We start from the raw sequence: 18,787 nt of genomic DNA on the forward strand, positions 1-18,787 counted from the left end.
ACATATTCTGCAATGTGGACATACAAGAAATGCTGAGACTTCCATGGCTTCTTCATTTATATTACAAACCTATTTTCATAATAGATGGACATTTTTCCTTTCATTTATTGATAGGAGAAAGCTGAGAGGAAATCAGTAAGACTAATCAATTACTGGGGGGGGGGGTTGTAGAGAAATTACTTTAATGTGAAACCACATTCTCTAAGAGTCTCTTTAATTAGAGTAACTAGAGGAAAAGTGGAGAGGAATTCTGTCTAATTTAGAGATTCACTGGCCAATTAATTTGCAATGGAAGAAAAGAAAACTATCAGAGACTAGCTTGAAAAAGAGAAAATTTCTGTATCCACAGAAAATGGTACTTGATTGATTGTGCAATAAATAGTATTCATTTTGTGTATTCCGATGCTGAAATATAGATACTTAAAGATATTCAATCATGATTGATACTTCATAAAAATAGAATTGAATTTGTATGCAGTACGAAAGTTGTTTTCTATTCATTGTACTATTCAAAATTTTAAATAAATGAACCTTTTTATATATCATTGTGTGGATCCCTGTAAATACAAAGGTACATGCATTTTATAGATAAATATAAATACATTCCAATTGATATTCTTCAAACAGGAGTATAAATTCACTCACTGAAAGAGAAGAAGATTTTAAAACTCTGTAGTAAGAGAAAAATAAAATATAGTGGATAGAGTGATAATTACCTTATTAACAGTCTCAATTTGTAAAACAGCTGTTGGGCACATTCTTACATAGGTATCCTGATAAGCAAATAGTGTGAGATTCTTTTTGTCCCAAGTGTAGGAAATAAGAGTTTGATTTGTAGTTGCCTCATACTAAACCATTTTGTAGTGAATTCTAAGATGAGAAATGGTTTCACAAAATAATTTGGGAAGGAGGGAGGGGAAATAAAGGCTGGGTTTGAAATAGTCTTCCAAGAACCACATTTTGCACCACTGCTGCCTAATATTAGGTAGGCAAAAATGCTATTTTCTTTAAGCTTATTCCTGTTTTGTCTCTAGTTATTTCAAAAGCCTTTGTTAATTTTGTTCTAAACATTTTTAAACACATTATTTTTAGAAACTGCCTTTTGAACTTTACTTAAAACGGCAACATGCAACAAACGGTAATAATAATGTATATTATAATTAATTGCATAATAGTACATAGTATTTTTCCTTTTTTTGTTGCAGAACCCCACTCAGCTTCCCTATGGAAAAGCTCTTTATGCCTACGAAGGGAAAGAACCTGGTGACCTCAAATTTAACAAAGGGGACCTTATTATATTGCGCCGAAAAGTAGATGAGAATTGGTATCATGGGGAACTGAATGGAAATCATGGCTTTTTCCCAGCAAGCTACATCCAGTGTATCAAGCCTCTTCCACCCGCTCCTCCACAAGGCAAAGCACTTTATGACTTTGAAATAAAGGACAAAGATCAAGACAAAGACTGTTTGACTTTTACCAAGGTAGAAATGTCCACCCTTTTCTAATTAGTTTCATTATAGTTCCTAATGTATTTGCTTTAAAACCCTATTCTTTAAAGTATGAATTTTGGAGCTGCCACAGAGCTCAATTTAGAGGTTTCCAGGGCAGGAGGTTTAAAAAAAGGCACATTGGCAGTCCAAACTACATAATTGAAGTCCCGACCCTTTTTAATGTTCTTTTCTCATAACACATGTAAAGAGAGACAAGATTCCAATCATGTGGTTGTGGTTGCCACCTTTTTTATTGCTTGCAATGATGCCTGTGTTCAACATTATTCCCAGAAAGGCCTCTGAACTTTGTCATTCTGATTATTGTCCTTCAGGCAGGCAACAAGGAAGTTGTCGCCTGAAGGAAAGATAAATTTACAAAGATAATATTTAAGTGATGTGGTATGATTACTTTTTATTTGAAAATGAATGCTTCTCTAATATAATGAGATAGTTTCAAAAATATTTTTTCATGCATTTGCTGCCGTTTAGTGAATGATTTTCTGCCCTGTCAATTAGGCTCCAGAACAGGACTCATTGTTGTAAAACAAGGGGGTGGGGTTTCTTGCAGTTAGTGGCTACAACTGACCCAACCATCAGCTGGAGAACCACAGAGTACATGACTGGAAGTAAAACTGATTCAAAGGATTGAAATTGGGTTGCTCTTAGGTCACAGAACATGCTAAGCAAGAACACACTTTGCTCAGCATGTAAGATAAGCCAAGTAAAACAAGAGTAAACTAATTGAAAAATAGATTTCACAAACCTCAGTGTTACAAAAAAAAGTTCCAGTTTCTCCAGTTTCAAATAAAACCACAAAAATATGAATTCAGTGCTTGAAATGAACTGTGGATGGACATGACCAGAATCATAAGGGACTGAATGGAAAGAGAGATTAAGATCCTTAAACATCATTAGGTTTGGAGAATATAATAGTATTATCTTAAAAATAGAAGTTAGCACAAAACTGACTGAAATTTCTGCTATAGTTGTGTGGTCCACAACCTTTCAAAGATTAATATAACTGTGCTCATTTGGATTACAGAATTGCACTGATTAAGCCTTAATGTTCAGCTTTTGTTGACCACGAAATCTAGCATTAAGACTTTGCTGCTTTATCCATAGGACATTGTTATGAAAGCCTGGAATAGTTGCCTTGTTCTTATGTCCCATAGATGAATCATGTTCATTTTTGTAGCAGCAATTGAAAAAGATTTAAAGTTTTAAGGTTTGTGGTACCTTAAAAACTAAAAATATCATTATATTTACAATAAATTATGCAGCTGGGATTTTGTGGCTGTGCATTCCTACAAAACACTAATCTAGACAAAGACTAATACAGGCATATCATCTTTCCCTAATACTGAATGTATTGTTAGACAAGTGTCTGGTTACACTGAGTTATATCATCACAATTCACCCTTCCTTTTTTCTAATAAGAAGAACTGTGGAGATTAAAGAAGTAAGGGGTACTGAAAGGGTGCTAACAATAGGGAGGAGGAGAAAGAGGAGGAGAAAAGGTGGGCACAAAGAAATTTGGAAGATCTGGCATGATATATTATAGCAGTCAGAGATCCTAATTCTTTCTGTGTATGGACTCCGTGGAGATAAAAAGCTTGAGGAAGATCCAAACCAAAATGTCAGTTTTAGAAAGCCATGAGATAAAAAAATCCAGAATAGGAAGAAAGCATAGGAAGATGTTATTTGACTTAACCTGAGTACATTCTAAAAGAAGAAAGCATTGTCTTTTCTGTGAAAGAGAGCCTTGGAAGTATCTAACACAGTTTAAATAAAATGAAAACAAAAGTCACCTGTTTGCATGTCATTGTATGAAACATGTTTCTACTGAAGAAAATCCTAAAATGATAAATTTGATTAACCTATGTTAGGTTGCATTTGGGAAGTTCTCATTGAAAGTGTGGACTTTTTGCTAAGGTAAAATCCATTTTGGAAAGGTCTAGAAAATTCACATTTTATCAATAGATACTTTATATTGGGGTATCAAACTGAAACCGCGCCCACCCCATTGCTGGCAATGGAAAAAAGTCGCGACACGTCACGTGACGTTGTGAGTTTGACACCCCTGCTTTATATTGATAATCTTATGAAGATGTATTAATAGGATTACATCACTGTGTCTATGAAGGAACTACAGCATTTTTAATTCCTCTGAGATGCAGCTATTTAGTGGGAAAGAAAACCAAGAATTTAGCAGTATCTCAAAACTGCAGCTCCACAAACAGTAATTAATCATTCCTGCACCCAGTGCCTTTTCTGGCAGTCCTAAAAGGAAGAGAAAATATTTTCATTAATACATTTTGATTGAATTAGTCTCCAGAGTTAACTATTTTTATTTGTCATGATAAGGAAACAGCAAACTGTTACTTAATTTACTGCTACAATGTTTTTACTGCCAAAAAGGAAAAGAAGGGTGTGTGGGATTTTCAACCTCCAGTACTCAACATAGTAGGGCTGTTGTTCAATCATGTGCACACCGGCTTCCTAACCTCATGAAACACATTGTTGACCTTGGAGAGTCTCCTCATCTTCCCCAGAGACCTAAATGCCCAACTCTCTTACTTTCTGCATCCACCAAACAGTGTTTTTTTCCCCCTGGATGAGAATCTTATATCACTACCTAATAAGTTTTCCTCCCTCCAGTAAACTTTGTAGATGCTTTTTATCCAACTTTGATATGGTTACTATCTCTAATCTGATTCTTCTCTCCTTTTGTACCTTGGGACTTTCATTGTTTCCCCATCACATTTTTATTCTTCAGCTTCCTTCCTGCCATATACGCCTTGTCACCTAGAATAATTTTGGTTCTTGTCTGTTGTTTTCTCTGACAGCAGATAATCTATTTTTCATCTCTGGATTTCACTCTGTCTTTATTTTGTCAGACGTTTCTATGCTAATTATAGTTGTCACTCTGCTGAAGAAGCTATTCCTATTGAGATAGATTCCAGATCCCACACATGCTGAAGTCACTCACTCACTCAGCTCCACCACAATGACACGGCCTATCTGTTGTCATTGATATGATTTCTCTGAGAGATGCAGGCTAAAATTTTCATTTCATCTTGGTGAGAAGAAGAAAAAATCCTATTAATGGCTTTCCAGTAGTAAGTTGATAAGACTGTATGATCAAATCCAAACTATGTAAAAATGATAAGTATTTTTCTTTACATTAAACAAGTCTTTGATTCATTTAAAGTACAGGTAGTCTTCAACTTATGACTGTGATGTTAAATGAATCACTGCAGTTATTAATTGAATCACATGGTCTTTAAGCAAATATGGCTTCCCCCATTGACTTTGCTTGGCAGAAACCAGTTGGAAAAGTCACAAATGAGATCACATGACTCTGGATGCTGCAACCATCATAAATAAATGCCAATTGCCAAGCCCTCAAATTTGGATCATGCAACCTTGGGTAACAGTTGTAAGTTGGAGGACAGCAAGTCACTTTTTCAGTGCTGTTGTAACTTTGAATGGTCACTAAATGAATGGGTGTGAACTAAGGACTATCTTAGTTATTATGGTTTGATTCAATTTAAGACTGCTATATTAATAGATATATTATGATTGATTTCACAGTTTTACTTGTAAAATCTATTATTATAAAATGATGTTTATCATCTTATTTTATTTATTTATGATCTTTTAGTAATCAAACCTATATCCTGCCACAATCTCAGGATTCTTGGTGGCTTACAAAATAAGAATATAGAGTAAAATTTAAAATAAGACCTCTGTTTTCAGCTTTTTCCAGGAAGCAGACAATATCAGAAATAGACATGATATAGATATGGAGTCATCGCCAATAGAAGGTCTATACCATAATTTCTTTTATATTGGAATTCTGATCTAAAATTATTTAAAGCTGTCCATCCAATTTTTATAAGACAGGAAAGGAAAAGAAGCATAGTATGACATAGTAGGACTGTTGTTGAATACCTTGACTTGGGGAAAAGAGATCTCTGTTTCATGCCTCCTTCAAGAAACAAAATGTTTGTATGCCTATTGTATTCAAGCCAGTGTTTTTCAAATTTGGTAACTTTAATATGTGTGGACTTCAACTTCCAGAATTCCCCAGCCGTATGTTGGCTGAGAAATTCTGGGAATTGAATTCCACATATCTTAATGTTGTAAAGCTTGAAAAATATTGATTTAAGCCCTGCCTTACTTTTGCTAAGATACTTGCTTTACATTTTTTAAAAAAATATTTTCATTTTACATGTTACTGAACAGATGTTTCAAGCACTAATAATTAAGTGGGTAACAAACTATTTTTCAGAAATGCTTTCCCAGTTCTGATGGCCGGCGTCTGTTTTGAACACTCTGGGCCATTTAGAACTGAGTGCTTCTCAACAAAGATAGGGCGTTTCTACCCCAAGGAGATTGTGCTATTTTGAAGACATGTCAGCTAAGTCTGAAGACTATGCTTATTTATTTATAGCTTAGGAAAAAGTCACCTTTTGTTTCAAACACTGCAACTCTGTAAACCTTACAGCTAGTCTCCCTTTGTAGAATCTCTTGTTTTACTCCATCTCCAACTACCTGGGTTTAGCCGTCCTTTTAAGGCTTAGGAGACTTGACAGCTTTTCAGTTCTACTCCGTTGGGGCTACTCTGCAGGGAGGAAGCAGACAAATACACATATAAAGTAGGAGAGAAGAGGTGGGTGGAAGCAATTTATTATAATTTGCTTTTGCATTAGGAGAGGTGAGCATTTTTTATTTCTGCAAAACCTATTGCAATATTGTATGGCCAACAGAACAGAAGGTGATTGCAGATTCAAAAAGTGTTTTTGAGCAATTGGGAAGTAGATAACTATGGTGTTATTTTAAAAGAAAAGTGTGATTTTGAAATGAAGGGCTGATTGACTACACATTAATAAAAAGTAAAAGACCCGTAATAAATCCAGTCATAAGAGTTTTCTTGGCAGCATTGTGGAAGATGTTTGCTCTTGTTTTCTTCTGGGAAGATTTTCTGACTTAATAAGAGGCAGTTAATCAATTGAAATGGCAGAGATTTTATTTAGTTAGTTATTATATGACTCTGTCAGCTGAAAAGCTCACAGATCAACAAGATAGTCTCTATCTTAAAGATAAGGTATAAATGAAAGAAAAGCCAGAAATGAACAAAATTCTTATAATCCCTGGGTAGAACTATAACAAGTGGCAGTTTGGTGTGGGAGGGTAAAAGCACCAGGCCAGAAAGGGGGAGATTGTGAGTTCTAGTCCCATCTTAGACACCAACCCAGCAGGAATGACCTTGGGCTAGTGAATCTTTCTCAAGTAACAGCAAGGACAAACCATTTCTGAAAATGTTGCCAAGAAAACTGCAAGGACATCCTTGGTTCCTTGCCAAGGATGACTCAAAGGTACCAAAAACAAAAACCTGAAACAGTTCAGAGAAAGCAAAACCATAAGATACATGTTTTTAAGCACATCAAAAGAAGTGCCTTTGCCTCTCTTCTCCCACTGCTCTGCGGGAGAAATAACTGCTTCCTCAATCTACAGAGATAGCTTGTTATCTGGGTGACTTGAAGCCAGTCACGGTCTCTCAGCATAACCTTACTATCAGATTGTTGTGAGTTAAATGAACATGTTGTTACTCAGTCACACCATGGAAAAGCAAAGCAGATTCAGAAGGCACATAGCTCCTTCTTATTTCAAATCCTTCCTCAGTACTCCTTTGAAAAAAAATTGTGGGCAAGCATTCCTCAAAACATTTGTTCCTCATTCTCAGCTGAGAGCATTGCTTTACCATTAAAAGGGCATTATAGAATATGTGAGGCACATGAAACTAATGAGTACTGGAGAAACTGTGATGGCCCTCCTCACATATTTTTCAATTTCAAATTGTTTATTTATGTATACTTGTCTGATTCAAATACTTCTATTAGACCTTTGCCATTTATCCTCATATATATATATATACATTTCTTTTTCCCTAATTATAAGTAGCTGTACATTATTATTACCAACTGGCAAACAAGGATGGCACTGACAGTGGAAAATATACTATTTTGTCATCATCTCTATATTCCTCTTGCACAGTTTAGCTCTAATTTTTCAAAAAAAAAGAAGATGCCAGGAATGATGTTAATAAATGCCACTATATGTAGCCTGACATTGTTTGAAACATTTTTCCAAGTAATTTCCCCCTCTCTGAAAAAATAGCTGACTTCTACTCCATTTAATAAAATGGATAAAATAAATTTTGACTGAAGTGATTGATTTCCAGCACAGCCATTGATGTCAATGATAAAATAGAATTTCTTAACTTAACAATAACATTGAGCAGATGTCAGGCAGTGATTAATTCTGAGTCATATTAGGAAAAAGAAACAGAAGAAAGGACATAACATCTCACATAGACAACAATTCTGAAACAATGATTCACAGCTTTGTTTGATGGAAATCAATATGCATAGAATAGCAGACCGTGCAGTAAGATCAAGTGGCACTTCATCATTTATGTAAATAAATGATGGATTGTTTATTTCCTGGTTCAGTTCATATCCTGTTTCTAAAAGATGTCCCCATGTCAGTGTATAACAATTTAAAAACAAAGGAATCCTGTTAGGTCATGTTTAAGGATTATCTAGCATCCCACATACTAACCAATCAGATGCTTTCCAGAAATTCACATGGAGTACACAAATAAGCATCTTCTTCAGCAGCCAGAGTTGATTCAGAGAGATTCAGAAGCCGCCTTTAATAGGTTTAATCTAATCTTCTTGAATTTGTCTTGAGTTAAAATAGCAGAAGAAACCAATCTAGACAGGAGAAACTCATTCCTCTCAAGTCTGTGCCTGAATCCTGAACATGTGGAGCTCATCATCTTCAGAGCAGGGTACCTGCCAGATTCCACAACAAGCACAGCATGGTACTAGGCAATGTTTCTAGTCTTTTGAGAATCTCTGGCTTTCCCTTTCTTCTTCCTTCTCCTCTTCCTCCTAGTTTCTAATCTGTAAGGTCACAGTGCCTGAAAGTTAGCAGGCAAAATCTATTATAGACAGGTCATTGTCCTTGGTGACCCCCCCCTATGAATTATAGACCCAAATAAATTATGTAAAACAGCAGGTTTTGCAAATAAGGACAAAGTGAAAAATATGGACTAGGATAAAAGAGTTGGTTCCCAAGGATGTTAGTACAACCCTTGCTTTTTTCCAGTGTATCCTTGGTGTAGAAATACAGGTTGCCAATTTTTGTTTTTGTTAACATGAAATATAAATAGTTCCGGCAACTGTATGTCAGTAATTTGTATGTTGTGGTGAAGCAGAATGGTAAATGTTGCCCGCATGTGACATTTTCATATAAAAAGTGACATGAAAACTGATCTGAGTCAGAAAGGACCTGGATTGACCCATTAAATTTTTCAGTGGAATATTCAAAGGCACTTTACAATGCTGGCAATGGTCTGCTTTTTTCTACCAAATGGTGTGTCTTGTGTACTAGGGAGTATCATCCCACTGATTTCATTCCTTGTGTAGTTATATAACACTCCATAGCTATACGAGATGGAAATTAGGCAGACAGATTAGTCTACATAACAGTGCATCTGCCAAATCAATTTTACTGTGCTCCTTTTTTTCTGGCCTTAAATTTATTCCATCTTGTTTCCTTGCCAGTTATTTTTTTTTAAGCTGATATGAAGACCTTGCATATATTTCTCACAGCATAAATATTTCTATGCATTTCCTCCCCATGTATATTTTTATATATATTTTCTAAGTATAATTTGTTGGTATATATTTTCCCTTGTATGCATCTTTCTGCATACTTTCCACCAATATACACAAATCAATGAACATATCTTTACACTATGAAATACATCTTAACATTTCAGGAACTGCAAATCTGGGTCAATATCATTGTTTTAGTTCACATAAGGAGTCAAAACTGTGAGTTAGGTGAACATGAACTAAGTGGATATCATACTATCGCTAGTTTAGTAGTTGAACTTCAATTCTTTTATAAATAGAAACATTTCTTTCTTTTCTTAATGTTTTCTTTGCAAAGTTTATTAGAGAAAAATCCCACTTTAATGGATCATTTGGAGAAGACCAAAGCCCATTAAACTTCTCAGTATTCATTAATTTGTAATTTATTTGTGTATGTATTTATTTTTATTCCACCTATTATTTTTATAAATAACTCAAGGCGCCAACATATATAATACTCCCTCCTCCTCCTATTTTCCGCACACAACTCTGTGAAGTGAGTTGGGTGATTTCTTTCACTATATAATATAACATAGCATTAACATAAAATAATATAATTAGAATGCCTCATTCAAACTATGGGCTTTAATGCAACAGGCTGGTCCATTATTTCAACAGAACATCTGGATAGACATGTGGTCTGTTACATCAGAAGTCTGCCAAATGGGCAATCTGTTAAATAGAGGCTTCGCTGTATTATATTCATTAGGGTTGGATAGTATTCTGAATTTGAAAGCAAAAAGCTGATTAAGAATACAGAATAATGGAAGAGACCTTGTAGGTCATCTTGTTCAACCCCCTGCTCAAGCAAGAGACACTATACCATTTCTGACAAGTGGCTATCCAGTCTCTTCTTGAAAGCCTTCAGTGATGAAGCACCCACAACTTCTGAAGGCAAGCTGTTCCATTGTTTGATTGTTCTCACTGTCAGAAAATTTCTCCTTATTTCTAGGTTGAATCTTTCTATCATCAGTTTCCATCCATTGCTCCTTGTCTGGCCTTCGGGTACTTTGGAAAATACATTGTTCCCCTCCTCTCTGTGACAGCCCCTCAAATATTGGAACATTGCTATCATGTCACCCCGGTCCTTCTTTTCACTAGACTAGCCATGCTCATTTCTTGCAATCGTTCTTCATGTGTTTTAGCCTCCAGGCCCCTAACATCTGTGTTGCTCTTCTCTGCACTCTTTCTAGACTCCCAACATCTTTTTTATAGTGTGGTGACCAATAGTGAACGCAGTATTCTAGGTGTGGTCTTACTAAGACTTTATAGAGTGGTATTAGTACCTCATGTGATCTTGATTCAGTCCCTCTGTTAACTGCAACTTAGGATTGCATTGGGTTTGTTAGCTGCTGCTGCACATTGCTGGCTCATATTTAATTGATTGTCCACTAGGACTCCAAGATCCCTCTCACAGTTACTGCTATTAAGTCAGGTTTCACCTAATCTGTACATATACTTTTGGTTTTTCTAGCCTAAGTGTAAGACTTTACTTTTCTCTACGTTGAATTTCCCAGTGTTCAAGTCTGTCGAGATCCATCTGGATCTTGAGCCTATCATCGAGGGCAGACATGTCAAATTCACGATGTCACGTGACATTGCAAGATGTATCAGAGCTTTTTCTCCATTGCCGGCAATGGGATGGGCGTGGTTTCCTGGTGACACATCCGGCCCATGGGCTGGCAGTTTGACACCCTTGATCTAGGGTGTTGGCTATTCCTGCCAACTTAGTATCATCTGCAAATTTGATAAGTTCTTCTTCTATTCCCTCATCTAAGTCATTTATGAATTTATTGAAAACTACTAGGCCTAAGACGGAACCTTGTGGTACTACTGGTTAGTACTCTCCATGTAGATGTAGTACCATTAAGGACTACTTGTTGAGTATGGTTTGTCAGCCAGGTACAAATCCATCTTATCAAGAAGTAGGTTGTGGTCTACTTTGTCAAATACTTTAATGAAATCTAAGTATACTAGTGCACAGCATTTAATTGGTCTAATAATTTAGTCACTTTGTCAAAGAATGAAATAAGATTGGTTTGGCGTGATCTGTCTTTAACAAACCCATGCTAACTTCTAGTTATAACTATTTGTTTCTAGATGTTCGCAGATCTGGGTTTTTTTATTATTATCTTTTCCAGTATCTTCCCAGGTATTGATGTTAGGCTGATTGGTCTGTAGTTTCCTCTTTTTTTTTTTTTCCTTTTTTGAACCACATCAGCTCTTTTCCAATCCTCAGGTAGTTCCAGGTTGCTCCAGGATTCATGAAAGATATGGGAAGAATAAAGAAGCTGCACCATCTCCCAAGAGTTGCAGTGTAGTTGCATGAAAGTATGTCTGCTGTTTATAAGAACTACAGACATGGGTTGTCCCTGCTTCTTTCTGCCTTCAAATCTGTGGTCACGTGCAGCCCTAATATTCATCAGATCTAGGCAGATGGAGAGGAAAAAGTATAGGAGCCCAGCAGCCAAAGAATACATGTAGAAGCAGAAACAACTAAACCAGCTTCTGTACTATGGACAACAGAGTTTGAGTATATTGTTTGTAATGGTAATTCAGTCCAGTATAACATCTGTCTTTCTTTTGTGTTACATAGTAGCTTTGTCATTTTCTGTCAGTAGATTTTTATGGATTTCAAATTCCCTGAACTCCGAATTTAATATTTTTAGTGCTAGTTTTTTTGGAATTTTTCTGTAAGCAGATGCTTCAGTGAAGATTTAAAATGGTAACAGAGCTGATATTTCTTTCTTCATTCGGCTATACGTATTGGGCTCTATAGAGCCACCAAATCAGGAAATACTCAAAGCAGCTTATCTGAAAAACTCAGTAATCAGACTACAGAATGTATGAAAATTAAATTTTACTATGTGGAAATACATAAAAAAATATTTCAGCCATCCCTCATCAGTCTTCACTTAGTGGAATGACAAAACATTTCAGCCAATTTGAAAAGCCAGATTTTGTCAATAAAAGGAAACATGTGTTATTCTTTTTCCATTGTAATAATTAGTGTATGAAATGTGTAATTATTACAGCTGAAAAAGGAAATTGAGGAAATTGAAAAAGAAACACTTTATATAGCAGAAGTAAAAGAGTTAATATAAATCATATGAGCACATTTCATGAGATAAATTGCATTCTTTGCAAGAATGAGCAGGCTTTAGGATTTGGGGATCTATATTGTTTTTATTTGAAAATCAGGTTCTTTGAACAAGAGTCAAGTTTGGAAAGCATGTACTTTGAAATTAGTCTGTTGCTCTCATCCTGAATGCATATACACATACAATGCTGAAATGGAAATATAATTGGAATTAAAAAATTACAAACAAATCAAGATAGCACCAAATGATTTCATGCTTTTTTTTAACAATGGCTAAGTGCAATTTAAAAAATTAATTTGTACTGTAGTCTTTTAAGAAGTTGGAAAATGTGTAACTAGTTATATCATATTCGGATAAAAATAATTTACTTCCTAGAATATTTGGTTTTGCTTTACTTTGTGAGAAGTTTGTGAGATATATTTAAAGAAATTTTTTTTTCTTCCCACTTCCTTTGAAACAGAAATATTTTTTAAAAAATCTTATTTTTATTTTGTGTATTATCTATCATTTTTTAGGATGAAATTTTGACTGTCATCCGAAGAGTAGATGATAATTGGGCGGAAGGAATGCTGGGTGATAAAATTGGAATATTCCCTATTCTGTATGTGGAGGTAAACTCAGATTACTTTTGTACTTCTTTGTTGAGAGAAAAAGCTTGATTTTTATCATTTGATTTTTTTACAGTGAAATCGATATAATTCTTTTGATGGTGAACACAAAGTGCAGGATTTTTCTGTTGCCTTGAGATGAACACACAGAGACAAATAGCACTGTCACCACAAATGCACTTTTAAAAACTGTCAGAAACTTTTCTGTGAAAAATATACAGCCCAATTTAGTTGATCATTTTGAGAAATACAAGTCAACAAAGACAAAAGTTCAGTTTGAAATTTTACCTTCAGTTACTATAGAATTGAATTCACACTTGCTTGAAAATGTACTTTTTTTCTCTGCTGTTTTCCATTTCTATGAATGTCTAGTATACTGAATTCTTCCCCTTTAATCCAGGCAGTTGCTGCTTTTTGAAGGCACAAGTTGCTAACCAAGCTAATCCTCTAATGGAATGATTTATTAAAAATGAGCTTCTCCAGGAAAATTCTTGTTCATAGCAGCCTTTGCATATAAATCAAAGCTACAAATGTAATATATGACTTGTTGCACCTGATAGTTCTGCAGCTTGTGGAACCCCTAATTCACATTGCAGGGTCTCGACTTTCACTGGTATCTTATGCCAATATGGATCATAAAATTTAGCCAAACTGCATGCATAATTCCCACTCCACTTTATTTCTACACTGCATAAGAAAACTTGTATGTAACAATGAAATGTGACAGATAAAATGGATAGTTTGTCACAAGTTAATTATGTCCCAGTTTCTGACATCAATAGTAAGGGTTTCTTAATGAATGTACTACCTATGTTTGGGTTTATTATACTGAAACAACAATTTTGTTGATTGCGAATCACAACATATGTAGATGTTGGAGTGGAGTGGGGAGATCAAATCAGGATTCATTTATGTTATATAAGGTAATTTAAGGCCAATCCCTCTAACTCATAGGATTATTATAAGGATAAAATGAGTGGAAAACCTACATGCACAGCCTTCATCTCATAACATGACAGTTAAATGTAATAATATGTAAATAAATCTCTCAAAATAAGTCCTTCCCACTGTTGTAATCCATCCTTCAGAAATAAGTCACCACTCTCTTTGAAAGACCTGAAGGAAAATTAAAAAAATAAAACAGCTGTCTGCATATTCACAACAGCAGTACAGTATTCAATATTATGCAAAGTACCTTGGATATAAATTCTTCAGTGACAACAGCTATAATTTTTTAAATTATGTTTTAGCAACTGTTATTGAAACATTGACTGCTTATGATGGTGTAATGGCTGATGATATTCTATACCCATAATGTTAGATGCAGGCAGTTTATTTGATTAAATGATACACAGTGGGAATTCTCTTGGCTGTTGTGCTCCTGTTAATCAATGCACTAGGACTAAACTAATTATTCTAAAGAAATAGTCAGGGGATTGTTCAGTCAAAAATATTCTGAGAATTAAGGTGTGAAGTCAACTATTCATTCTAACTTGTTATGGCTCTCTATAATGTCATTATGAAAGGAGGAACTTCACAAACATTTTAAGATTATAGTTCCTAGTTCACATTTTGCTTCTTTTAAGATCTGGGGAAGAAACTGAAATTTTCAAGGATCATCTTCAGTAAGATCCTACCATTTCCCATAGTGCACCTTCCGTACCATCAAAGATGCTTGGAAAGAGGCATAAAATATAACATTCTGGGAAATGAAAGAGAAATGTAACATATACACATTATTTTCTTACAAGGCCATATTCTCTTGAAAAGTTTTCATTAAAACTTGTATTGCTTAAAAAAACGCTTATACATTCTGGGACTGCTGTTATAAAATAACTTGTAGAGGGGCAGGGGGGAGTCACCATGCAATATTGAAATTCAACATAAGGCAAGCACAAGGAATAAAGTCAGACTAGAGTCTTGGACTTTAAGAGACTTGATTTTAAGAAACCTAGAGAGAGGATTCCTATTATCCAGGAGTAGAAATATTTAATGTCTGAATTTTTTTTCAATTTTACCTAACCTTCAGCTCTTTTCATTGAAACACAAACAATGCCCAGTGTTTACTTAGGCATTCTCTCATTGGCAGTGTAGCTCATAAATGTCACAATCTGCTTTTGAATAACTTCTCCAAGCTGTACAATGGTCACAGCCACAAAATAGAAATCCATTAGTAAAGGAAAATGTTTTTGAGCCATGTACAAGGCAATATGACTGGGTCCAACATGCAGATTTGCAAAGAAGTGTCTATCAACTTGGGTGCATTGGATTTATAACACACATGCCATGTACAAAATATTCTGATAAGGCTTAGTTGTTCTACTCATATTCACAATATTCAATGCTGAACACTAATTATTGTTCAAAAATGGAGTAATATCAATAGGGTAATGTGAAATTTATACTAAAGGGTAGAATTAGGAAAATATTTTATTTGTTGTTTTTTACCAGCATTTTTTTTAAAAAAAGATTATTTACAGTGATAAATAGTACATTGGGACTGCCAACAAAGCTTAGTATTCACACAGAAGATTCATCTAAATTAAGCCTATAAATCCAAAAATGAGATCACTGGACTATATTATAAACACTTTGAAATAGCTGGATTATACTAGCTGTGAGTAAATCACATCTCAGCAATGTCAAGATATGTTTTGTTGTGGTAGTTTAAGGTGAAGGAATTTAATAGTCTGCTCAAGTATTTTATGTCTTCCCTAAATGTCTACAGCCTGTCATATATAGAATTAAAGGAATATTATTCAATAGTATATATTCATAGAAAATAGTATTGTTGAGGGATATTCGCCACAAAAAAATTCCAGGTTTCTACTTAGGTAAAGTATTAACTGTAACATTTCCTGTTCAAATATTATATTTGCTCTAGGGAAGGGGAAAAAAATCCCTTGTTCACTTTTCAGGGGATTAATGCTTACTGTTGCTATATGCATTATGTATTTTCTTTTACAAACTCATAGATGCTATCCTGTCTTAAACACAGACTGCTTTGATATACATTCTTTTTTTTGAATTTTTTTTTATTAAAACTTTTTAAAATTTTACAATAAAAGCCCCTTCCCCAATTCCTCCCAACCCACCCCAAAACCCTCCCCCATTCTTCCCAGAGCTGAGTACAGGCTTAACTAGAACTTAAAAGAAAAAAAGTTTTAAACCCAAATAAAACTTAAGCAAATATAATTACACTCAATAAACAAGTTGTAAAATACTTTAACTCCATTATATATAAAAAACAAAAAGAAGAAAAAAAAGAGAAGATAAAAAAATAAAAAAATTAAAAAATAAAAAAATAATAATAATTACACTTCTAGATAATATCTTAAACTTTAAATATAAATTATTCAAAAGCTAAATAATATTTTCTTATATCATACTTATATTGTATAAAATTTATCCATCTTTTCCACACCAAGAGATACTTCTCTTGCGATTGATCTTTCAAGAAAGCCGAAATTTTTGCCATTTAAAAAACCATTCTTGCAAAGTAGGCAAAGATTCCTTCTTCCAATATTGCCCTATTAACAACCTAGCCGCAGTAATTAAATTTAACATTAAAATAATCTCTTTGTCATCACAATCCGAAACAATACCCAATAAGAACAATTGTGGAGTAAATTTTATCCTTCTTTTAAAAATTCTTTGAATATTCCACCATATCTTAATCCAAAAAGCTTTTATACTTTTACATGACCACCAGATATGATAATAAGTAGCATCCAAGCTTTTGTAAGATTTTAAGAAACTTTAATTAAGCCTATATTCAGCTCTGGGAAGGTTGAGGGAGGGAGTGGGAGGGTTGGGGTGGGTCGGCTAGGGTTGTTTCTTTTTTGTAAAAATTTTAAAAAATTTTCAATTAAAAAAAAAATAAGTAGCATCCAAGCATTTTTGAATTTATTTATAAACAACCTTCCTAGTAAATAACAGAGAGCTATATATAAAGATCATAGTAAATATATATTGTTCTATGTTGAAGAAAATAATGGTTATGTCAGAATTTCTACAAATATAAGAATGTAAAAATTAAAAAGTATATGTAAGAGTATTGAACATAGCATCAAAATACTCAAGTAAATATAAAAATAAAAATATTAGGTAAGTATAAAAATGGATAATTCTCTTTTTGAGATAAATAATCTTTTTTCAGCTCTTAAAAGAGAAGTAAATCTCACCTAGTTGGTGAACTAGCAAAGAATTTGTGTTTTTATACACTATCACAATTTAACAGGAAATTAATATATTAAAGCCAATTAATTGTACTTATTCTTTTCCTGAAATAAGGTCTGTAAGCATTACACTATATACTCTTGATCAGTGGTGAGATTCAGCCAGTTTGCACCGGTTCGGTAGAACTGGTAGCTAATTTCTTTTGAATTCAGAGAATCGGTTGATGTGTGGCAGAAACGTCCCCCCTTCCTGCCCCTGATCGGACCCATGTGACACCTTCTTTCTACCTTTGACACGGTCTCCTGTCACTTCCTCCGCCACCATGGGCAGTCTCACAAACAAAAGAAGTTTGTGGGACTAAAAAAAAAAAGTTCAATCAATCAATTCAGTTGTCAAGCCTCCCAATTTTGATCACATGATCATGGGGATGTTGCAACAGTCATAAATGTGGAAAATGGTCACAGGTCTTTTTTTTTAGAGCAGCTGTAACTTTGACTGGTCACTAAATGAACTGTTGTAAGTCGAGGACTATCTGTAACAACTGAAATAACTTAAATAACTATGATGAAAAAAACTATAATTAAACAAGCAGTAACAATAGATGCATCACTGCATTCTAGAATAATGCATAATACATAAAGAATAATGGATAGATAATCCTCAATCTACAACAATTCATTTAGTGACCATTCAGAGTTACAGTGGCACTGAAAAAAGTGATTTATGATCATTTTTCACACTTAACGATCTTTGTAGCATCCCCATGGTCATGTGATCAAAATTCAAATGCTTGGCAACTGGTTCATACATATGACCGTTGCTGTGACCCAAGGTCACATGATCAACTTTTGCAACCTTCTGACAAGCAAATTCAACAGGAAAGCCAGATTCATTTCACAACTGTGTTACTAACTTATCAACTGCAATGATTCACTTAACAACTGTGGTAAGAAAAGTCATAAAATAGGGTAAAACTCACTAAATGTCTCGCTTAACAATAGAAATTTTGAGCTCAATTGTTGTCATCAGTCGAGGACTACATGCATTGCAATAGTCTACCTGGAAATGATTAAGATATGAATAACCATGAACAAAGCTTCCCAATCCAGGAACATGCAAATTTTCATACAAAATGGATTTGTGCAAAGGCTTTCCTGGACACAGTTGTCATCTGTTCCTTAAAACATAAACTGTAAGGACCACCAAATTTTGAACCGACATGATTTGGGGAAAAGGATATTTCACTGGATCTGCAACTGAAATTGGCTTTTAAAGTTGTGGCTTTAAAATTAAAAGGAAAATACTAATAATCTAAGAGAATGACCCAGATAATTTTTTCTTACTATATTTACAAAAGAGGGAGGGAGGAAGAAAGGAAGAAAAGAAGGAAGTCTTCTTTTTTATATATCTTTGTATATTTAGGACTTGCATGAAATAATGTCTCATTACAGTGATGTAATTGTAAATTTTGCACTGCAATAGAGTTACCGCTCTGTAATGCACCCTTCTCTTTCTCACTGTATGGCATTACTGTCTACATGATAGGACTGCTCTAAATCAGTAAATAATCACTTCAGCGTCTCAAAAGAAGACTAATTCATCAGTGGGATTTTAGATCATTGAACAAACTGCATGGGAGGAATTGTCTTCTGTTATAACGAAACATCTATGTAACAGAA

The 18,787-nt window shown here is 34.4% G+C and overlaps 1 protein-coding gene across 1 annotated transcript in view; it reads left to right on the forward strand.

Annotated features, from left to right (window-relative positions):
- Positions 1 to 1,175: 1,175 nt before the first annotated feature.
- The window catches only part of LOC120310592 (E3 ubiquitin-protein ligase SH3RF3-like), a gene marked incomplete at its 5' end in the record, with an annotated part of 104,535 nt that continues 86,923 nt past the window's right edge, over positions 1,176 to 18,787 (forward strand). The window contains 2 exons of the mRNA XM_039349161.1: positions 1,176 to 1,481; positions 12,837 to 12,932. Of these exons, the coding sequence (XP_039205095.1) occupies positions 1,176 to 1,481; positions 12,837 to 12,932 (402 nt within the window). The remainder of the gene's footprint in view (positions 1,482 to 12,836; positions 12,933 to 18,787) is intronic.

This window comes from Crotalus tigris, unplaced genomic scaffold (assembly GCF_016545835.1).
Source record: "Crotalus tigris isolate CLP2741 ecotype Arizona unplaced genomic scaffold, ASM1654583v1 scf7180000018227.753833, whole genome shotgun sequence".
In the NCBI taxonomy this organism is placed as follows: domain Eukaryota; kingdom Metazoa; phylum Chordata; class Lepidosauria; order Squamata; family Viperidae; genus Crotalus; species Crotalus tigris.